This window comes from Sinocyclocheilus anshuiensis, unplaced genomic scaffold (genome assembly GCF_001515605.1).
Source record: "Sinocyclocheilus anshuiensis isolate Anshui unplaced genomic scaffold, SAMN03320099.WGS_v1.1 scaffold1630, whole genome shotgun sequence".
In the NCBI taxonomy this organism is placed as follows: Eukaryota; Metazoa; Chordata; class Actinopteri; order Cypriniformes; family Cyprinidae; genus Sinocyclocheilus; species Sinocyclocheilus anshuiensis.
The window spans coordinates 101810-126343 of NW_015542425.1; the positions used below are offsets into that span (position 1 = coordinate 101810).

The 24534-nt window shown below is 36.6% G+C and overlaps 1 protein-coding gene across 1 annotated transcript in view; it reads left to right on the forward strand.

The window, feature by feature from the left end:
• Window positions 1–24534, forward strand: part of LOC107693534 (histone-lysine N-methyltransferase 2C-like) — a 123780-nt gene that overhangs the window by 67544 nt on the left and 31702 nt on the right. The window contains exons 16-34 of the mRNA XM_016492958.1: window positions 3961–4077; window positions 4183–4287; window positions 4381–4485; window positions 5625–5806; window positions 6174–6338; window positions 9974–10083; window positions 10173–10286; window positions 10810–11022; window positions 12517–12642; window positions 13201–13314; window positions 13640–13782; window positions 18429–18606; window positions 18960–19058; window positions 20821–20868; window positions 22407–22544; window positions 22635–22667; window positions 22748–22897; window positions 23870–24014; window positions 24195–24427. Of these exons, the coding sequence (XP_016348444.1) occupies window positions 3961–4077; window positions 4183–4287; window positions 4381–4485; window positions 5625–5806; window positions 6174–6338; window positions 9974–10083; window positions 10173–10286; window positions 10810–11022; window positions 12517–12642; window positions 13201–13314; window positions 13640–13782; window positions 18429–18606; window positions 18960–19058; window positions 20821–20868; window positions 22407–22544; window positions 22635–22667; window positions 22748–22897; window positions 23870–24014; window positions 24195–24427 (2518 nt within the window). The remainder of the gene's footprint in view (window positions 1–3960; window positions 4078–4182; window positions 4288–4380; window positions 4486–5624; window positions 5807–6173; window positions 6339–9973; window positions 10084–10172; window positions 10287–10809; window positions 11023–12516; window positions 12643–13200; window positions 13315–13639; window positions 13783–18428; window positions 18607–18959; window positions 19059–20820; window positions 20869–22406; window positions 22545–22634; window positions 22668–22747; window positions 22898–23869; window positions 24015–24194; window positions 24428–24534) is intronic.

Below are 24534 nucleotides of genomic sequence, written 5' to 3' on the forward strand. Positions count from 1 at the left end.
CGCAGGTGGCTTCCACAGGACACTGGAAGGGGCAGTAGCTGTGGCCTTTTGGTAGGATCCCAATTTCGTCGGTCATCTGACGTGACGTCGAGAGTGACCGACTGAAAGGGAACGTCATTCAGAAATCATTCTGATATGCTGGTTTATTATCAATGATGTAAAAATGTTGTTGATGTCTGAAGGATCATGTGACACTGAAGACTGGAGTAATGATGCTGAAAATCCAGCTTTGATCACAGAAGTCTTACCGATCCCAAACTTTTGAACGGCAGTGTAATATATAACATAGCTATTTTGAAATCAAGTTGATATGGTCTGATGTAATTCTGATCACGTCCAGTGTAGACATGGTGTAAAAATGTGAAAAAGCTAGACCTCTTTAACGAACCTTCCCCAGATATCCTCAGTCTCAACAGCAGGTGTTTGGCTTCCAAATAATTACACACAGCAAAATGTGTTGTTAAAGAAATGCTAAAATTGTGTTTATAGACTGCTAATGGTAATTTTCAAGCAATAGAAAGTAATGGGAATAAATAGTAATTTTCAAGGGCAGGAAGAGCTAGAAAATACCAGCTGTGTGAAATATAAAGCACAGCAGACCCTTGACTTTTCACGCAGAGAATCGAGAGTGGCATTGAGAATGTAGTCATAACAATGCTCATGTTGGACAGCTTTGATTTGGATTTGGACTGAACAAATTCAGTGCTGCATTTTTCATGTCAGAAAGAACCGCTAAGAACTCTAACATGTTCTGTGGCTTCATAATACATCCTAACGTTTTTTTTTCCCAGCATGCACAGTGCTTTTCTTTCCACGACCCGGCTTGACTCGGGCTAATGAATGAAAATGAGTTGTGAATGTGTTGACGTTGTGAGCCGGAGCAGATGTGCTGCGTGTTGAGGGTCAGGGGCTCCGGGTCCATGTGGGCACGGGGCCAGACCAGATCCCGTCACATTATCATGTCTCGACAACGAACATGTTGGATAGTATTTGTCACATGTCAAGGGTCACTGGAAAGACAGCATCTACATTAAGATGATGATGGAGAGGAAGGAAGAAGAATCTTGGACTATGTAAATAAGAGTGTACATTAATATGGTGGTCATTTCTTATATAATGAGTGTTATATCGAACATTCACAATATATTTGCCGTGATTTAGCTGGAGATGAAATTTAGTTGGAGTTGAGAAAACATTTTGTGCACAAAACCTGTGTGTGAACATTTTCACTCAAATCATGATTCACCTATAAGTTTTTACTTATTATAATTAAATTGAGATGGATTTAGTACGTACTAACTGATTCCATTTTTTGTAAATTTGGAATATATGTATAACTAATTATTAACATTAATTACACTAGAAATAGCATTTATTTTAATATTTTTGGTTCATTTGATTAAATTAATTTATTCTTGTGCATTTTATCAATCATGTTTATAAAATTTAAGTAGAAATAATGGTTAAATTATATAAAATTATAAAATAATTTATTAATTTATATAAACTGAAATGGCGCGTGTGTGTGTGTGTGTATAGTTTGTGTGTGTATATATATATATATATAAGTATATGTGTGTGTGTGTGTGTGTATATATATGTACAGGGGTGTGAAAAAGTGTTGGCCCCCTTCCTGATTTCTTACGGGATCGCTTGATCGGTCGGCGCTGGACCGCGAATTTAACCTCCCGTAACTCCCGAACACCGTGGGCTATCGACGTGGGGGTGGTCTCATTCGAAAGCGGGCCTCTAGATGTACACTCGATTCGCGTTCGAGAGGGTTCCTCGAGCTGAAGGGATCCCCCGAATTTGGTGCGGATTCGCCGCGCCATTACGGAGATATGGCCGTTCAAAATTTCTATGGTTTTCCATAGACTTAAGCTATAAAGCGTTTCATACAGGTCGCCAGTAGCAAACAATGGAGCGTGCTCTGCTGGACAAACTAAGTAATTACACCATTTCAAGCATTTTATCTGCGTTATATGTTCTGTAAAAGTAAATGTTCATATCGGCGGCATATTCGCCGATACCGATATATCGGCGACAGGCTCATATCGGCCGATAATATCGGCAAAACGATATATCGGTCAGGCTCTAATAAATATATCAAAACTTAATTCTTGATTAGTAAAATGCATAGCTAAGAACTTAATTTGGACAACTTTAAAGGCGATTTTCTCAGTATTTAGATTTTTTGCACCCTCATCTCGGCCAAATATTGTCCTATCCTAACAAACCATACATCAATGGAAAGCTTATTTATTCAGATGATGTATACATACATACATGTATATGACTGGTTTTATGGTCCAGGGTCACATATATATTTAATATGGTACAGCAGAAGCTGAAAAATATTTTAGCATTAAGTCCAGTCAGGTAGCATAACACAAATGATGAAAGGAGCAATTTAAAAAACGATCAAGTGTGAGTGGCAGAGGCAGAAGTTGAAAGAAGGGCTGATGGTCCGGCGAGAGGAACAGTAGTTGTGAAGCCGAGGGAGGGAGGGAGTGTAATTCTTGGAAAGGGTTTTGATTGTGACAGTCAGAATGGCAGCCCCTGAGGAAAGGAAATGCGCTGACAGCGTAATAGAAGTGAAATCGCTGGAATAACATGGCTGAGGCCTCTCAACAGCCTGATGCTCCCTCAGATGCCATCTCACACTGAGTGTCACAGTCTCTGCAGAATTGGTGTCATTATGGGGAACGCTGCTCCGCTGTGACAGCTAGTTAAATTGAGGGAGAGCCGTGTTTGGTTTGGGTTGGTTATTTGATCACAGTGCATTAAAGTTGAGCTGGTCGGCCGTTCATTAAATATAAAGAAAACTTTGGACACTGGTTTCCTGCTCCAGTTGAAATTGCTTGGGTGCTGTCAGTGCAGAGGACTGAGTCGTCAGGAGTGTTTGAGGAAGATGGGATGAATCTGCTCGTTTGTCACATGACGGGAGAAGTAGTGGAAAGCTTCACCGTTTGGAGCATCACATAATTTTCCTTTCTTTAATCAATCCATTAAATCACGCATCAGACGTGTTTGTCAGCCTAGTAAAGTTCACGTTCATTGGAAAAACTGGAAATTTCGAAAACAATTAGACTTTTCAGAGTCAGAAATGTTATGCAAATTAATAGAAAAATATTTTTTATGTTTGTTTGGAAATATTTAAGAGCAAAATATTGGGGTCGGTATGTTTTTTTATGTTTTTGAAAGAAATCTGTTGTACTTACCAAGGCTGCATTTATTTGACTAAACATACAGTGAAGACAGTAATATTGTGAAATATTATTTCAATTTAAGATAACTGTTTTCTATTTGAATACGTTTTAAAATGTAATTTATTTATATATACATATCAGCATCATTACTCCAGTCTTCAGTGTCACATGATCCTTCAGAAATCATTCTAATATGCTAATTTATTCTTTTTAATATTCAATTATTTTTGAAAACAGTTGTGTTGCTTAATATTTTTGTCGAAACAGTGATACTTTGTTTCAGCTTAAAAGAAGAGTATTTATTTAAAATTTATTGATTTATTATTATTTTTTTTTTTTGTAATAATGTTACTTTACTGTCATTTTTGATCAATTGACTGCTTTCTTGCTTAATAAAAGTGTATTCATTTCTTTCCTAAAAATCTTACTGACCCCAAACTTTTGAATGGTAGTGTTTAAAAAAAAAATCCAGTGATAACAAACTATTGGAAAAGCCATGGAAATTCACAGAAATGTGTAGGATTTCAATGCTGTATGTGATCAGAAATGTGAAATTGTAAATGCAAAGTTGGTCAATAACATTGTTATTGCAATGTAATGTCATGCTTTTGAACATTTGTGTCATTTATCACAATTATAAAGCTGGTTACAGGAAGCTCCCAGAGGGAAAAGTAGAAGCGAATGCATAAATATAAATTCCTATAGCCTCTTCTTTTTGATGGCCCTGATGGTGTCTCTGTGGTGTCAGCAGGGCCGGGGATCTGGCTTCCCCAGCAGGAGACGGCCCAGGGGTTCGGGTGTCACGGGCCGGGGAGGACGAGGCCGGGCCAGAATGAAGAACGGAGTCCCTCCAATCCCAACACCAGGAGTACGTCTCATTATCTGACAGCTACTATACGGTTTGTTCTGATACGTGGATAAATTGCTGTACTGCTCTTCTGTTTATTTGTATGGTTTGTTTGCATCTCTGCAGTTGAGCATCATGGAACCCATTTGCACATTCAAGGAAGAGGACGAAAACGCCATGCACAATACAGTGGTGATTTTCTCTAGTGCAGACACGTTCACTATGAAGCAGGTAAATGTTTCTGAGCGCTCGTGCTGCTGCAGCTGTGTATGTGGAGTCTGCTGCTCTCTTACACTGGTGTGTGTGTGTGTGTGTTTTCTTTAGGATATGTGTGTGGTTTGTGGGAGTTTTGGACAAGGTGTGGAGGGTCGACTCCTGGCCTGTGCTCAGTGTGGACAGTGTTACCACCCCTTCTGTGTTAACATAAAGGTGAGCACACTGAGCAGGATGAGGCCAGTACATCCTTCCTTTTTTCTAATACTGTTAGAGGTGTTGATGGTAGTGTTAATTATGACTGGCCAAGAAAAAAAAAAAAACCTTGCCAGACCTGGGAAGAAAATTAAATTAAAATTTTTCAAAAAAACAGACTAAGCTACAAACCAAAATAGCACTGAAATTAAAATATTTTTAAAAATACATGCAAGGCAACACTGTATTGATATTATTTAAACATTGTGTTTGTTTGTTTTTAAACCTTAAATAATACATTTCTGCAAGTTTTTAAAATTAATACTTTTAAGAATGTATTAAATGTAACAAAAGTATAGAGTAAATACATTTATAACATTATGAAAGATTTATATTTCAAATAAATGATGTTCTTTTAAACTTTTTATTCATCAGATTTCAAACTTATTAATCCGATTAAAAAGTAGCATGGTTTCCACAAAAAATTATTAAGCAGAAAAACATTTATTCCGTTTTTTTTTAAATACATTTTTATATTTTCAGTTTTCATTTTAACTTTAGTTTAATTCTAACAATTTTAATTTGTTATATGCGTTGTCATTTTCATTAGTTTTTTTATATTACGGTTTAAGTTCAATTTAGTTTGAGTTTTTATTGATTTCTAGTTCATTTGAATTTCAGTATTATAACTTTAATGCTTCAACTTGATGCTGTTAAAGAAGTTGAAGTTTTTAGATGTTAATGACGGTTTTCATCTAATTTTTATTATATTTTATTTCGGCTTTATTTCAGTTAACGAAAATGTTTTAATAGTTTTTGTTTGTTTTAGTTAACAGTAATAACCCTGGTCTATGTGATTTTACAGGCAAGATAGAACCAATTTACCTACTTAAAGGGATAGTTCACCCAGAAATATCATCATTTTCTCAACCTTTTTATTTTACCTACAAAACTCAGTAGGGTACATTGTTGTTTTGGACCCCTTTGACTTTAATTTTATGGAATAAAAACATTTCAAACATCTTAAAAATATCTAAAATAATCCCTGTTTTGAAAAAATCCGCTGCTATGTTACTAAAAACGACTGTTTTCTTAAGTTTTTTTTTTTTTGTCTTCATATGCACTCTGCCTCGTGTTAATTGACATGTATTGCTCGTCAGATCACTAAGGTGGTGCTGAGTACAGGCTGGCGGTGTCTGGAGTGCACCGTGTGTGAGGCGTGCGGTCAGGCCAGCGATCCCGGCCGTCTGCTGCTCTGTGATGACTGTGACATCAGCTACCACACCTACTGCTTAGACCCGCCCCTACAGAACGTGCCCAATGGGAGCTGGAAATGCAAATGGTATTCCACATCGCATAAAATCAAATAATGAACATTTCTAGTGTTAATGCATCTGTCTGTTTTTCATTTACACTTTGCTTTAAATACATTTTTACAATAATATGTTCAAATAATCATACTTTTACCAAATAATTTTACTTAAACTGTGCTTTAACTGCTTTTTGTTCTTGTGGTTGATTTAAGAATACTTGCTAGTTACAATGGAGGACCTTTTGTTAACAAAAGGCTTTTTTTTTTTCAAAGGATTTTCTTTATGAGAATTATTTTACTTGTCTTGTATTGATGTGAGCTGTTATTAGGGTGGCTGGAATGGCTGGAGTCGTGTGGTGTGTGATTAATGTCATTGTGCCGCTTTGGCGTCCCGCAGGTGTGTGTCCTGTACGCAGTGCGGCGCCACGTCTGCGGGTCTGAGGTGTGAGTGGCAGAATAATTACACTCAGTGTGCCCCTTGCGCCAGCCTGGCTTCATGCCCGCTGTGCCAGCAGGACTACAACGAGGAGGAGATCATCCTGCAGTGCCGCCAGTGTGACAGGTGAGCTGCGCTGTGCATGTACCTGCTGGGGCGCTTGGATTCCTTTCAGCTCCACAAATCACTGCCATCAAACAAACTGGATACCTACTAGATACAGGAGATGCTGGCTCATGCCAAACAATATATATGAAACATATTTGATAATGTGTTCAAATATTGGTTTGTAAGGAGTTACTATATTGAATAGGTTTTATTCAGCAGGTAGTCAATTGATCAAAAGTGACTGTAAAACCTTTATAATGTTACACAAAATTTTAAACTTTCTATTAAAGAATCGTGATGAAGATTTTGGAGGTATCACGGTTTCCGCAACAATATTAAGCAGCGCAGCTGTTTTCAACATTGACAATAATCAGAAATGTTTCTCGAGCAGCAAATCAGCATATTAGAATGATTTCTGAAGGATCATGTGACACTGAAGACTGGAGTAATGATGCTGACAATTCAGCTTCGCATCACAGGAATTTTTAAATATTTAAAAATCGAAAATTGTTTAAATTGTAATAATATTTTACGATATTACTGTTTTTACTGTATTTTTATCAAATAAATGAAGCACTGGTGAGCATAAGACACTTATTTTAAAAACATCAAAAAATCCCCAAAATGTCTGCAAACTTTTCAATAGTATTAGTTTTTCAATATGAGATCTTCTGATAAATGCTGCTAATCATTCATAACCCTAATATTTTATAAATATGGTGGCAAAAATTCAACTACTACTGCTAATAATAAACTTTATTTTATAAGTTGTATTTTTATACGTTTATATTTTATGAACTTATTTGTTTGTGTATTCATATTGAATATTTTATTATTTTTTACATTTTATTTTATAAATTATTTATTTATTATTGAGCATTAAAACATTTTTTTAAATCCTGCATAGTGTTATTCTGAGTTTCAAAAAATTATCTAAATAAGAATAATTGTAATTATGATTCCTTATAAAAATATTGGTTGATCTCTAGTTTTTTATATGTTCATATGCAGTTGCAAATATGTGGTTAATGGTTACTGGAGTGTTCTGGATGGTTGCTAACTAGCCCTAGTGAAAAGTGCCCACCTCCAATGATATTTTGATCCCTTTATATAACTCGTATCCCTCTTTAAACATAAGTCGATTACATTTTTTGCCCATTCATTGTCAAATAGAATTGCTAATTCTAAAAGTAGAAGATGATGAAATGTAGAAAAGTAACAGCACACCTCTCCTAAATACATTTTGCCGTTTGTGTCATCACTCATTTACATTTACATTTAGTAATTTAGCACAGTGTTTCCCAACCGGGGTGCCGCGGCACCCCACCCTGGGGTGCCGTCTGTCGAGAGCAGGGTAAAAAATCCGTGTAAAAAAATCCTTTTTTAATATTTTTAAATTGCTAAAATGTTCAAAAAAGCATCTATTATATAATATCCATTTCTGATGTCGCCAATAATTAGAGATGCACCGAAATTTCGGCTGCCGAAAATTAGTTCACCGCTCAGGTTTCACTTTCACGTGGTGTGACGCTCTGCGTATTATCCCGCTCTATTCGTACATACAAGGAATAAATTCTTGAAATATATTTGATTGTTTACAGATAAACAAGGGAAAAAAACAGTGCGACATGCAAAGTAGCCTATATATGCTGAGTTTCAGTTCATTTTTGTGTCACGCTTAATTTGTTCACAGAAAGGAAACTCAAATTGCAGAAACCGACATCCTATTTGTTTTCTTTATTTTACAAAAGCACAATGTGTTGTTTTTATTGTGAGTGTACACAAATAAAAGCAGACCTTTTGTACAGTGATGCATTATTAATGAGACAATAAGTGTTTAAAGTTGATTCTGCTGGTATAAGTAAACAGTTGAAGTGATCGCGCCGGCGCGCACGCACACACACACACAAAACATATCAGTTCCAGCATTGCTAACTTGACAGCACAGTTGGTACTTTATCAAAATAAAATACAGTGAACCAAACATCAGCGTGCCCGCCTCTGTGTCACCGTTGGAACGCGACTGAAACACAAAGCCTATAATTTACATAATAAATAATAGTTTAGCATTCAGATACATTACATCGCAAATATGGAAATATTATGGAATATTTAGATTAGTGGCGAATGAGAGAGGTAGGATACATGAGCGCAAAGCTCCATTTCGCAAACAGTTGAGTGCACAAGCCTAAAGTATACTCCTTTGTCAGTCTATGTGAGAGACGCATGCAGAATCAGCACATGGTCACTGTCTAGTGGGCTTTGTTTTCAAGTGCGCATTGCGCAACTCATGGCATTCGCTGTTCTTCTGCTGGCGGCTATCAAACAGCGTTGCATTGCTGCGGGCGCTCCCTTCTGGATTGGGGGTGAATTGCCTGTATTCGTTGTAAGGCCTCATGCACCGAACCGAGATGTCCGTACCGTGAAGTATCGTTCCACCCCTAATATATATATATATATATTAGGGCTGGGTAAAAAATATCGATATCTCGATATTAATCGATTCTCTTTTTTACGGAACGATATCGATTCTTAAATCCCAAGAATCGATTAGTCTAGCCTGTTTTCAGTTAATGGAAGGAACGTTGAAGGACACTTCCCATCCAATATATCGCAATAAACATTTGGTGATTTTAATATGAAACAAAGTCCCAGGTTTCAATTTATGTCCATTGTATTGCAGTATGCCTCAGTTCAACAGACGCAGCAGCGCGGGCGCACGTGAGCTGATCATCTCCTCCACATTAATACCAGTTTCAGCACAAAATAAACATGACTAAACGTCCAAAGGTAAGTTAAAAGAAAGAGTACAACTTTACAATCCGTATCCTGTCTCATTTAATCGCTCAATCAGTGTTTCAGCCGCACAAAAAGACATCAATATAAAGTCCTGTAAACATAAACAATGTCACGTAACGTCACATTTATCTCAGAAACAAACATATTCAGTAACCATAAACTCATTAGTCAGCCAGAAAAATAAACTGTACAGAGGGGTATTTTGCTAAATATATGTACCATATAACATATTCATTATAATTTTTACTGTTCTTATGTTTAATTTATGTTTGAATAAATCCATCAAGTTTTTAATGACAGCCACCATTACGTTTATTAAAAAAAACAAATTGAAGTAGAAATATTATTATGTAATTGTAACTTTATTATTTTAAAAACTTCATTATTTTTTTATGACAGCCACCATTTAAATTTTTATATTAAAAAAGCGAATTGAAGTAGAAATATTATTATGTAATTGTAACTGTATTATTTTAAAAACTTCATTGTGTAATTTTAACAGTTGTATGCTATAGCTTACAAATCAGTCAATTTTAACCTTCAATATTATAGTAATCTAGTACCAAATTACTCTCATGTATATTTTACAGCATTAGTTGAGAGATTTTTTTTCCTTGAGAAAATTTGGCAAGTACTGTACATCCAAAATAATCGATATTGAATCGAATATTTATTATGGATATATATAAATACACACACATGCACGTATTTATTTAAGAAAAATATGTTATGTTTGTATCTTAAATATATTTATATATAATATTAATTATATAAATATATACATGCTTTTTTTTTTAATGTATGTATGTATCATTCATATCTGTAGTACAAACCTGCCGTTTCCGTGTGTGCAGGTGGATGCATGCCTCGTGTCAGGGAATCCACTCAGAGGAGGAGGTGGAGAAGATTGCCGATACCAGCTTTGACTGCAATCTGTGCCAAGGCCACATCCCCCTCTCTCCCCGTAAACACTGCTTTTGCACAATCCAGTCTGTTTTACGTTTATAAATCGTTTTTTGGTTGACATTGTGTATTTGTGTGTTCGTTACACAGCGCCTGGAATGCCGGCCAAGTCTTGTTTGGATTTAGTCGAGTCTGCTCTCATGCCGCAGAGAGTCACAAAAGCAAGAGATCCTGGTACTGATGTCATTTTACGAAAACATTACGGTTTGTTTGTGTATTTATTTATATAGTTTTAAACATATTTACAAAAGTGTCAAATTAAAGTAAATTGAAAGATGTTTTGGTAACGCTATACAATAAGGATCCATTTTGTTAACATTTTAACTACATAACATGAACTAACAATAAAAAATACTTTGAATGCATTTTTTAATCTTAGTTCATGTTAATTTTCAACATTTACATATGTTGTTAAAATCAAAGGTCGTATCTGTTAATAGTATTTAATGGACCTGAACAAACAATGAACAGTTGAATCAACACTGTAACAAATGTATTGCTTATTGTTTGTTACTGTATTAACTAATTTTAACTAATGGAACCTTGAAGTATTGCTGAAATCTCCATATTTAATTCTGGTTATGCTTAGCTATTAAAGACATATGTTATTCTTTGTAGAGTAAAACCTTCTCACAAGCCATAGTAATGTGCGATTTGAGAGTGAATCGTTCTTTTGAGTCGTTTCTTCGTTTTTCCAATGAGGTTCCTCTGTGTTTCTGCTCCACAGAGCTGACGAGGACGTACACCCAGGACGGTGTTTGTCTCACAGAGTCTGGCCTGTCGCAGCTCCAGAGTCTCGCCAATGCAGCCTCGCGGCGGAGACGCTCCAAACCCAAACTCAAGCTGAAGATCATAAACCAGAACAGTGTGGCCGTGCTGCAGACGCCTCCAGACCCACAGACTGAACTCTCCAGGGACAAAGACCTCGATGACACCAAAAGTACTGCTTCTTACTTCTCAATAGGGCTGTCAAAAAAATGTTTGAATTTCGAATAGTCGTCGAATTTAAATTAAAAATCCACATTCGAATGCAAAAACGTTGCATTCGAATTTTAGGTGTGCGTTAAGGAGGCAGCCTTATCAGTGGCGCACAAGATGCGATGACGATGTAAGTGTCGTTGCATTATAATGTTTTTGTTAGCCTATCCAGTTGAAGCCACTAGATGCGGCGCTGCTGCGTTGTTCATTAAAAATATTGCGGAAAAAGAGAACATCAATGCGGAGAAGATCTTGCTTACGTCAAAACTGAAACCAAGCTGTTCATACAGAACAAATATTTCGCGCATTTTCTATCTTTTTCTATCTAAAAAAACATATATTGAGACTTTATGGCGGGTTTTTTTCCCCATCCCACTGCATCTCACGTTTTTAAATTAAAAAAGTACTCTGTGTGATTGGCTTTCGGCACTTTGTATTAAACTATGAATATATACATGATGCTGTTTTGTTTATAGTTAAGCAACTTCATTAATTATAATTGGTTTATAAACATTATTTTAAACATTATGCACTTTTTTCGCAGATAGTCGTTATCTTATGCTTTGAATAAACGTGCATTAGTAATATTTGGTCGATGCGCCCTCTTGTGGCCTCAGAAGAGAAGTCAAAAGCTATTCTTCACCATAACTGAAATTATGCATTTTAATTTAGAATATAATTCGAATCTTGGTAATATTTAAGTACAAAATTCGAATTTAGTTTTTCGGTCATTTTGACAGCCCTACTTCTCAGCCATGCTTCTTTTAGCAGTAGTTTCAAATCCGTTTTGAAGGTTAACAACTTTACCAAACTCAAACCAAACTAAGAGCATTTAAACCTACACCAGAGTTGAACAATGCTTATAATTCAATCGTATGTAAAATTAAAATAAATAAATGTACCTGCACAGTTAATCAGTAACCGTTAATATAGCTTAGCCTGCAAATGTGTTGTTAAATTATTGAAATATTAGCTTAAAATCTCATGGGGTACTTGAAATAAATATTTTACATCTAAGCGGTTCGGCTGACAAGAACGTTTGGAAACGTTCATATGCCATTGATGGGCAAAAAAAGTCCATGGACACATTATATGATTATAGTCAGTATTTCTTTTATCTCTGTCAATCATCTTGGATGGGAAATTTTTGGTGAAATCATGACAAAGCATTATAGAGATCCATGTGATTATTTTGAAAATGATGTATCGTAGAAGGCAGCATAATCTCTACCTACAATTTAAAACAGCCTTCACATTGGGAGTGCACCTATAGTGCCATAAAACTAGGTAGACGGCTCATTATAGTGATTTGAGATGTTCTTTTTAGCACAAATGGACTAAATCTATTGTATAAGACATACAGTATTAAAGTGTCTCATTTTACAGTTATCTTCCTGTAGTCTGGGTTTGCTTACAGGTGTGTGATTCCTGACAGCTGTGTGTGTGTGTTTTGCAGCAGAAGGGGAGATGGTGGACGGTGAGGGGAAGTCCGACTCCAGCCCCGAGAGAGAGGCCATAGCAGAAGACGACTCTAAAGACACAGATCCCTGCAAGAAGAGGAAGAGGAAGCCCTACCGCCCAGGTGAGAGACAAGATGCTTCAGCAGAGTATAACCAAACACTTTTTCCTTTGTATGAGAGTGTTCCTCATTCCAAAACAATGCTTGTACTTTATACAGGGCTATTATGCATAATTAGGAAAAAGGAATAGAGTAGAAGGCACAGAGCTTCTCTTGTTTTGTTTATTAATCTAATAAAAACAAAATTGTGATATGTAATATCTATATCAGCTAACGAATGGAAAATGGTCATGAAAAATGACTTTTTTATATAACAAAGTTTGATATTGTTGGGAAAAGAACTTTCTTACTTGCATACACCGAAAAGTTTTACATTTTGAAATTTAAAAAAATTATAGCTTCATCGGAACGGTTAGAAACTTGGTGACTTTTATGGCATTTCTTATGTGAACACACCAAAATATATATATATATATATATAAAATAGAAAGAATATTGTATTGTTTTCAATGGGGAAAAGTGGATAATTATTACATAAATATTAATTGGTACTATAAAATGTAAAAAAAAAAATATTATTGAACAAAAATCTATTCCACTGAAGTTTCTGCTTTTATTCAGGTATCGGAGGTTTCATGGTCAGACAGAGGAACCGGACGGGTCCGGGCAGAACCAAACAGGCCTTGGTCAGGAAGGACTCCACTGGCTCTGAGACCCTGCACGGCAAAGATGAGAGTGAGTATCGTTCAACACTTTCAGCACGATGACTTTCTGGTAGCTTATGTTGGATCTTAAATAATATCTTCAGTCTTCATTATTTTTTTATATCTTTTTTAATGTAACAACTGCTGTCAAATGTCCACAAGCACTGCAGAAGTGCATAAGGCTGGATCACATGCCACCCCTAATGTAGACTGATCTATCATTAACATCCACACTAATACATTTGAGGTCAAACCAAAAAATGCATTAATATATGTATTATATATGTTGTTATTTTTGGATTACAAAGAATTTTAATGTAAAGAATGAATAAATTTACTCTTTTCTGTCCTGATAGGCTGGGGCGACCAAGCACCAGACACTCCAATGGATGTAAAACATCCTTTGTCTGATTTTCCCGACAATCCTGAGGTTAAAATACGGAAACGCTACAGGAAAAAGAAGACCAAACTGGAGGAGGCTTTCCCTACTTACCTACAGGTCTGGCTCTTTTGGCTCACTATCAACTTTTGAGTCAAATTATCGACTTTCAAACTATTAAAATACAGTATAGTTGAATAAGCTAAGATGTACTGGGTGTTTGTCAGTCCATTGTTCGGTGGTTGCTGGCTCAAGTAAAAAAAAAAAGTGATATTTGATGTCCAATATGGCTCAGGTCTGTCTATGTAAGGGTTTTTTAATCTACCAGGCAGAAATCACAAGTCACATTCTCTTGAAAAAGCTATAGCAATTCTCTGCAAAACAAGCCACACAATATCATCGTAAAATCAGTGGCAACTTTTCAGCAGATGCTCCCTTTATCTCAAGGAAATTCCCGGGATGTGACTCAGCGACTGTTGCAGATGCACCGGGAGATGCCACGTCTCTTAGTATGGTTTAGCTCACTCTGCTGGGTGAACTGGGAGCTCGTCTAGTCCAGCCTGACATGTGGGCTCTCTTGGACATGAAGTCATTTTTCCAGCTCAACCTCCCGTTGTTGGTCTCAAACTGAAGTCTGCTTTTTTAAATCGAGTTTCAGAGTGATTTTGCACTTACTTGCATACTTTTCTTAGAAAGCATAAGGGTATGACAAAAATGTAAGATGAGTAATTTTATATCATGGTAAATCAATATATTACAGTACACTATTTTTTTGCTGAAAATATAGCAGAACATGTGTTTATATATTATGTGGAAAGCCTATTTTGAGGTAATCCTGTGAATTAATCGTGTGACACTGAAGACTGGAGTAATGATGCTGAAATTTCAGCCTTACATTACAGAAATTACATTTAAATTACATATATTAAAGGGGTCATATGATGCGATTTCAAGTTTTCCTTTCTCTTTGGAGTGTTACAAGCTGATTATATTTTTAATATATATTCAAATAGAAAAAAAAACTATTTAATTGTAATAATATTTCACATTATTAAGTTGGCTTGAAAAAGCCAACTTACTGAAATCCTATTTAAACTACTTCTTCTGAGACCAAATTTTAAAGTGTATCTCCTACTAGACTTATAAAGCTACAACCACCAAACTTGGCCCAGACCTTCAGACTGGTCTGACTCGGGTTGCTATATCTTTTCTAACTGATCCGGCTTACGGTTTTCGTAAACCAGACTATCAGAACCACCTAAAATCCCATAGACTTTCATTGAGGGGGTCAAAACTTTTGTACGATGAATCTTATGGTGTATTTAAGCTGTCTATTGCTATAGCAAAGCTTAACAACTCCCAACTGAAAAAAACCTCAGCTAAAACCAGCCCAAGCTGATTGGCTGCTTTGGCTGGTCTCCCAAGCTGGTTTTAAAGTGGTGTTGGCCACTTTTTTTTAGCAGGTCAGGCTGGTCTTAGCTGGTTTTAGCTGGATTAGCATAGAAACATGTTAACAACATGCTAGTAACTTGCTAATCATGCTATAAACATGCTAACAAAATGCTAGTAACTTGCCAATAATGCTAACAACATGCTTGTAGCTTGTTAATCATGCTAGAAACATGCTAATAACATGTTAATCATGCTAGAGACATGCTAGTAACTTGTTAATCATGCTAAAAAAATGTTAACACCATGCTAGTAACTTGCTAATCATGCTAACAACATGCTAGTAACATGCTAATCGTGCTAGAAACATGCTAACAACTTGCTAATCATGCTAGCAACATGCTAGTAACTTGCTAATCATGCTAACAAAATGCTAGTAGCTTGCTAATCATGCTAGAAACATGCTAACAAAATGCTAGTAACTTGTTAATCATGCTACCAACATGCTAGTAACATGTTAATCATGCTAGAGACATGCTAGTAACTTGCTAATCATGCTAAAAACATGCTAGTAACACCCTAGCAACCACCCTGGGTACCATAGCAACCACATAGCAACACCCTAGCAACCACCCCAGGTACCATAGCAACACCCTAGCAACCAACCCAGGTACCATAGCATCCACATAGTAACACCCTAGCAACCACCTTGAGTACAGGAGCAACCACATTGCAACACCCTAGCAACAGCCTGGGTACCATAGCAACCACATAGTAACACCAAAGCAACCACCCAAAGTACCTTGGCAATCGCATAGCAATACCCTAGCAATGAACCTGGGTACCTTAGCAACTGCATAGCAGCACCCTAGCAACCACCCCAGGTAGCTTAGCAACACCCTACCAACCACTTTGGGTACCCTAGCATCCGCATAGCAACACCTTAGCAACCAACCCAGGTAGCCTAGCAACACCTTAGCAACCACCCCAGCTACCCTAGTAACCACATACGTCAGTGCAGAGTAACGCCATCTGAGAGCCAGAGCCACGCTGCCAGACTGTCTGCTCAGACAACACCCTAGCAACCACCAAGAATACCTTAGCAACTGCAGAGCAACAGCCTAGCACCCACCCCAAGTACCCTAGCAAACACCTTGAGTACCCTAGCAACCACCTTAGAAGCCACCCCAGGTACCCTAACGATCTGTTTTTCTATGTCTGTTGTTCTGATAGACTGTATTGCCTTCAAAACATTCAAACTTTGATCTTTAAAACTATTTTAAGTATTTCAAACTACAACTTTTGATTTTAAAAATGTGTTATTAAATATTGGAATTACCTAAGATTAACAAATGTTTAGAAGAATTTTTCATTGGCAGTTTATGTTAACTAATGTCAACTAATGAAGCCCTAATGTAAAGTGTGACCGAACAATAAAGAATCACAACACTTTCAAACATATTCATTATTGTGATATATCGCATTACCGAACTAAGTGGATGAAAACAAAAGAAAAAATGTATAACATGACCAATTAAGTTTATCATTGTTATATACTAAAGTAAATAAAACAGATTCAAATCAATATACTACTATTATAAAACAAGTGATTCGGACTCTTAATTGTATTTGAATGAGCCACATTCAAAGTTGCATAGCCAATATACAAACGCTATTTGAATTCTCTATTAATGTGGCACATTGCGGCATTGTTTGGTAACTGTAAAAACAACTAGTCTTGTGCTGTACTTAATCTTGACTTATTTGGGACACATCCCACTTCCCGCTGTATGTTTCTGTATCACCCTCTCATGTAAATAGCATAAAGCAGTTCTGCACACAATGTATTTACCACTGTATAAAAGATCCAGAAAAATCTATACCGCCACACGTTGTATTATACCATCATATCACCGTGCCCTAGAAAGCGAAAACGGACGGGATGGGAATGATGACGTAGTTGGTTGGTTGAGCTAATGCTAGCTGTTCACGCTAGCTCCTGAGAGAATCCACCCTAAAGGTGCTTCTCAGAAGAGCCACTTCAAATCAATTATTGAAAATGGAGGCTTTTAGTGTCTCAGCCAGGCAGCTTCTCAGAGCTGGAAGCTGTCAGGTGAGCTGAACTGAAGTGACAGAACAGGCGGTGTGCTAGAGCACGCATGTTGTTGTCATGCTTGTTCATGTGATTGCGTCTCTGTAGATCGTGCGTCCTGCGGGTCCACTTCGGGATGAAACATGAGCTCATTCGAGGGGCTCCCACAACGTGACAGTCAGTACAGGGTAACGCCATCTGAGAGCCAGAGCCACGCTGCCAGACTGTCTGCTCAGACAAACACAGCCATCTGGAAGATCTCCACTGTAGCCGAAAAACATACTCTGTCAACAATACCTTCATTACGAATGATAACAGCACAATGTGATTTGCGTATGCCTCTTCAGAAGTTTTGCTTTGAATGGCATGATCATCCAGAGTGCACTTCTGTTGTCTTTGGTAGGAGCGCCATGTGTGTGTTTTGCATCAACGATATTATGTTTTTCAGCCCTGGAATTTGGAAAAAAAAATCATGCAAATATTAAATTGATTCAATATGTGATTAAGATGTAATATATAATGTAGTGTTATAATAATTCTATATTTAATAATATATATATACACACAAATTTGGTTATTTAGTTTAATATGTGCTATTGTTCAAAAATTTGAGGTCGGTTTGATTTTTTTATGTTTTAATGTCTCTTCCGCTCAAATATTTATTTGATAAAAAGCAGGAATATTGTGAACTATTATTACAATTCAAAATAATTGTTTACTGTTGCTATATATTTTAAAATATAATTTATTCCTGTGATGAAAAGCTGAATTTTCAGCATCATTACTCTAGTCTTCAGTGTCACACGATCCTTCAGAAATCATTCTAATATGCTGATTTGATACTCAAGAAACATTTATTATAATGATCAATATTGAAAACCATTGTACTACTTGATATTTTTGTAGAAACCTTTTAAGTATTCTTTAATGAATATAAAGTTTAAACAGATAGCATTAATCTGAAATGTATATCTTGTAACATTTGGTTGATTAACAGAAGTGGGTCATGTTTCTTTTTCAAATATTCTGTAATATAAATGTTTATTTACATTCTGCATGTTTTGCTATCATTAAATTGTATTATATTTATTAGCCATGCACTACCCTGCTCTCTAAATATTCACCATCCACCATTGAAAAACTCTTATTATTTGATTAATGCCTGATTTATGAAACCAATCATTTTCTAAGCCCATATCCACCTTTTCTAGTTGGACAAATCAGTCACTTTGTACGTGTTATACAGAATTCTGAAGTACTCAGACTCCACAATCTTCTCGTGCAGGAGGCCTTTTTTGGGAAAGACCTGCTGGATAAGAGCAAACAGAGCAGACAGGAAACCACACGGCTGCTAGAGGATGAGCGAGACAGGAAACAACTCCCGGCCAATCAGATGAAGCCATTGTCATACGCATCACTCAGTGCGTCAGTGGCACCGCTGGCCAGGAAAGCAGTAGCAGCACGTACGTTTCTCACGCTACTGGTGCTTACACACACACAAACACACACGGTCTGTCTCAGCTTTTTTGTCTCTTTCTTTTTTGTCTTTTTTTCCATATGACCTTCATACTCAGTCTGATTTATACATTTATTTCTCTTAAAGTCAACATGAAATTTAAATAGACTGCATTTACTTGCTTTACACACATTCCTGGTCTTGCAGAGTCACTCAGAAATGTCCCCTTATGGAAAGTGAAATGGGTTGCAAATGCAATTTCATGTTGTCTTTAAATTTGTCTGCACAATTTAGAACACTTTCTTAGAGGACAATCATTAGGCCCTTATAATCACTTTCCTGCTTTATCCGCATCCACAGAGAATTCTGTGGAGCCTCTAGTGGACCTGTCCGAAGAGCTGAAATCAGACACAGAGCTGCTGGGAATGTTTTCTAATACCAGGCAAACTGAGGAGTCCGGTAGGCCTTTATGAGTGTCTCTAAACATGAGAAATAACAGCACATGTTTGCTGTTCAGATGAGCCCTTTCCATGGGCTCCAGCTCTCTAGTTCTACTATTATCATTGTTGGGGAAGATAAACTTCATGAGGTACAAACATAGTTAAACTACAGTAAGGCCTCCCATTTCAAAAAGTAGTGTAGCTTTTAACTACACTGACAATTGTAAGTGTGGATTCACTTGACTGGATTTGTTTCTCGTAATTTATAAAAAAAAAAAACATTGATATGAAGCTTGTGCTTAGATGATAGATATAAGTTATGCTTATCATTGAATGTTCATATAAAACTTAAAATGTAATCATTTTTATAGGGCTTTCAAACGTAACAAGTAACACACGCAGGTAATAAAATCCACACGGGTAATTCTTTTTGCTGGCGTTAACACATTTAGTCAATTTGACATTAATTTTCTCTGTGTGAAATCGAAAAGCTAAAAACATCCAGAGTTGATTGGAACTGATCGGAGTCCCTAGTGCAGTATGCATGTCTTAGTAAATGGAGAAAGACTTGTGTATAATTTATTCATCAATCAAACCCAGATGGGGCGTTTAACAAAAATCATGTGCATTCTTTCTATGGCGAAAAGTAATTATCAAAAACAAGTGAAACATCACCCATCAATGAAATAATGTCATTCGTAGAAATGTTAATGCAAACATATTGGCGGCAAAAATTACTTTTCATATGTAGAAGTTTGCCCATAAAGTGTGTGAAAATTGTTTTATTCCATTATTGCACAATTTGCGTTTTCTCTCGTATTTCCTGTGAGCTTTTTGCAGTTTGAGACATATAGGATATGTTATTTGTATGCAAGGATACAGTTTATTTTGCCATAATAACTGTCTTACTGTACATTATCCCACTTAATACTTGGCTACTGAATTGAATGAAATATTGACACATGAGAGACATGAAAGTAGTGTGAAGTAGATTTTTTGCCTGGATGCTTTTGAGTTCAAGTCATTCAAGTCACCTTTATTTATATAGTGCTTTATACAATACAGATTGTTTCAAAGTAGTGCTGTCAAACGATTAATCACATCCAAAATAAAAGTTTTTGTTGTGTGTACTGTGTATATGTATTATGTATATATAAATATTCACACATGCAGTATATATTTTGAAAATATTTACATGTATATATTCATATTCCTATAATTTATATTCTATATATAAATAGATTTAATATGTAAACATAATATTTTTCTTAAATATATACATGCATGTGTGTGTATTTATATATACATTACAAATATGCACAGTACACACACGTTATGTAAAAAAACGTTTATTTTGGATACGATTAATCGTTTGACAGCGCTATTTCAAAGCAGCTTTAAATTGAACAAGAAAATAGTGATTCAGTGATACAAACAAAATTCAATTCTGTTGTAAAGCAGCTCTAAAAAGACAATAGTAAACAGTCATTATTCAGTTGAAATCAGTTCATTGTTGATGCACACAAATTTCCACACCTAATAATTACACATATTAATTAGCTTTTTCTTGAAAATAGATGAATAAATAGCTTAATGTCTAAATATTTAATTATCTATAAGAGATGGTCTTGATTGTCTTTTCATTATATTACTTTCTTGGGCATTTCCATATTTTTCATTCTTAGCTCATTTTATTTTACTTTGTGTGTGAATCATCTGTAGAATCTTTCTTTCTCTCTTCATTGCTGATCCCTCATTGTGTTTGGTTTGGATCTTTGTAGGTCTTGATTTTTGCCCTTTCCAAGTTGAGTACTCTCCTTCATCATTTGGTAAGAGCTCATGATCATGTTTAAGTTATTTGCTTTTTCTGGGATTTTCTGGGAACGTTTGTTTTACTTATCCATTTTTGACATATCACCCACAATGCACACTGCACCTGAATCCAAACATTATGCATCATGCAGTCCAATTAATTTACATTACCTAGCATATTGAGAATGATGCAGCAATGCAGCGCTGGGATAACCGATGTAGTCAAGGACGTTTCTCTTATACCAGCACAGAACTGAGATGTTTTAGAGATAGGCGTTTCAGAAAACCGAAGGCGTAGATGAATGACTGTCCTCCCGTGAGCGGCAGTCAGGGCCTCTACTTGAATGGATGAGTGAAGAATAGGGGCACTGCTCCACCGACATCCACTGAGTCCTTGGTTTGATGAAAAGGAACCAACCCTAGTAATTTGTGAAAGATGTCGAGCTCATCCCTGCTGTAAAAGCAGCCTTGGAAGGCGAGGCAGTCTGACCTCCCTCCGAACACATAGTAGTATTTCTCTTTGAATTATTTGCTGCACAGGTTATTTATTCAGTTTTGTCCATGTCAGATATGGCTCATATAAAAAGATCCACAACCTGCTCTGGTCTGGTTTTTGCTTTTTAGTTCAATGTTAAAGGGATAGTTCGGCCAAAAATTTAAATTGTGTCTTCGTATACTCACCCTCATGTTGTTCCAAATCTGTATGACTTGCTTATGCAGAACACGATATTCTGAAGAATATTTAAACTGCTTTGTCTGTAAAATGACTGTCTGTTTGTGGTCCACAAACGAAACAAACAAAAGAGACCTATACAGATCTGAAACACAGTGAGAGTGAATAAAAGAATAAAAATGCCAGTTTTTAACCCTTTCCCTACCAGCATATTGGAAAAAAAAAAGCCAGCCACTGAAAATTTTCAAGGCCGCCAGAATATTTTGTTGTATGAGTATGCAGTATGTCAAAAGAAAAAAGGGCCTCTGCTTTTTTCAATGTTTTAATTCTAGCTATATACATTCTTTTTATCAACACTTGAATGTTGGTAAGTTTCTTTTTTTTTTTTTTTTTTTAAAGCAACATTTTGAACAAAAAGCTGGGAAAATCGCGTTTTTGTAAAAGACTGCATCTGGATCAGATTCAGAATGATGATCAAAGCATAGATGGAGTAGATTGAGTCCACCATCACATCCAAAGCTTGCACGGTCCAAAACCACTTCCCGGATCGACATTTCATTCAGTAACGTTAGGCAGTTTTGATTTACATGCTGTTTAATGCTTTACGATCGAGTTATTTTACATATGCATCTGCTTACATATGCAATCGCTTGTTTCTGCTTTTTCACCGTATTTTAGTCCAAACATTCAGTATTCAGAAGATGTGTAATAACGCCTTGTACCATATAATAACGAAGACACAAAATTCTGTCAGTGGCAGGGAAGGTGTTAAAGATCACCCATGACTAACCCAATTTCAGGACACATGGTCCACGGTTTGCAATTTTAGTTTGTTGTGATGGATGTGACATTATTTGTGTTTTTGTGTATATGTTTGTATAGGTCTGGATGTTGCTCCTTTTACAGAAGATGCATCTGTTTCATCTCAAACTCATCTGGGCCGAACTCACCCACGTCAGGTGCACGAGGAGCCACTGGATGGCATTCTCAGCCCTGAACTGGACAAGATGGTCACTGATGGTCTGTATATCACAAATGTATGCATTGTTGAATAGTAATGCTTGTTCCTGAAACATCTAAATGTGAACACCGAATCTTCCTGCCTTACAGAATCAATACTCGGCAGACTCTACAAAATACCAGGTAGGTTATAAACTCAAAGCACCAACTGCCAGTGAACTCGTTCATTCGATATGTTGTAAGTATTGACCCATTCCTTGCAGAGCTTGGTGGGAAGGATGTGGAGGATCTCTTCACAGCTGTCCTGAGCCCCAGCACTAGCCAAACTCCTCAGATGCCTCAACAGATCCAGGGAGCTCAAACCCTGCAAGGTCCCGCAGGCCCTGGTTTACATCCCTCCCAACCTATCTCAGGTTTGTTTAGGAAAATAAGGAATGTTTCAGTGATATGATTAAGACTCTAATTTAGCAGTTGTCTTTTGATAGTAACATTTGTATGATGTCTGTCATATTTTCCATGTTAAAATACTCCCATGCCGGTTTTAATGCACAACTGTACGTGTAGCATTCATAGGTTTACTTCCAAAAGAGTGTGGCACTATCGAAACAATTCTGAGCGTCTCTACCAAGGGTGGGTTTCCCAAAAGCATAGTTAGCCAACTGTGGTTGCAAGCTCCATCATTACCAGCATAGTTCAGTGATGTGTACATGTGGACATAGATCATGCTATTGAGCAAAATAAACAAGCAAACATGCAGTACAATCAGAATATATCTTTCATTTGTTATATATACAAATTACATTCTATGTCTTTTAGTTTGTCAAAAGAATAAAAGCAGTGTGAAGAGTGATGTAATAGGAATCCTACGACTGAATCAAACATCTGAAAATAAAGCAAAACAAGGAAGAACAAAAATAGTGAAATAGTCTGTAATAGTCTGACATTAATTCAGTCTTGAATTGATTGATTATGAAAAATTTGTACTCCGCTACCTGCATGACATCATTAAAGAAGTCTATATTGTTGAACCAGCATGATTTTGGGAGTTTTGCTTGAGACTTTCTGTTTGGCCAATGACAGACAGTGGCGACGTTCAAGAAACCTGTGTTGACATTATTATTGTAATTCGGTGTTGATGGTATTTATACATTTGCACATTCTTCAAAAATCACACATTTCACCTTTCCGGAATGTTCTGGGTTTTGTAAAACTCAGTCGATGGCGTCTGTGGCATTTTGACTCATCCCTTAAGTGCATTACTGTAAACACATTTTTGTTTGTTTTTACAAAATGAGGTCTTTCGTTCTCAGGTGAATCAAACTGAATTACATTCACTGTGATTGCTGTATGCACCGTTACAGTTGTATTGGTATGTTTTTGTACAGGAATGTCTTCACGAATGCCAGTGACGAACGGTTTGATGGAACCCAAACTGCAGTTTTCACAGTCCCAAATTGCTCCTGGAGCAGGGCCTGATATGGCTCGAAATATCCCATCAATGCAGCGCATGCCTTTCTCAGACAATCTTAGGTCAGCCTTGATATTTCTTCATACATATGCACACTCACATCTAAATTGCAATATTGATTAAAAAATAAATGAACAGACTACATTTATGTTAGTCTCCTCTTGTTCAGTAGGTGTAAATGTTGCGGCACAGTTTGATTAAATCAGTATTTCTGGATGACATTTATTATATCTGCTGCACAGGGACAGGAAGTTCAATCTGATAGCGCAGGAGACTGCTGGTCCGTGGTCCGCTACAGGCTCAGCTTCGGCCTCTGCTCCAGCCGCTGCCTCTGAGGTGGAGGGAGACTCCATGTCCACCGCACAGAAAAGCACTCTGAAGTGGGAGAAAGAAGAAACGCTCGGAGAACTTGCCACTGTCGCACCGGTCCTGTACACTAATGTCAACTTCCCGAACCTCAAGGAGGAATATCCAGGTCAGCTAAGGGATTTAAAAATGATCTGTCATATACAGCTTTAAAAATCAATAAAGTACTATATGTTACAATCAACACGACGGAACCCATTTTACTATAGTATGAAA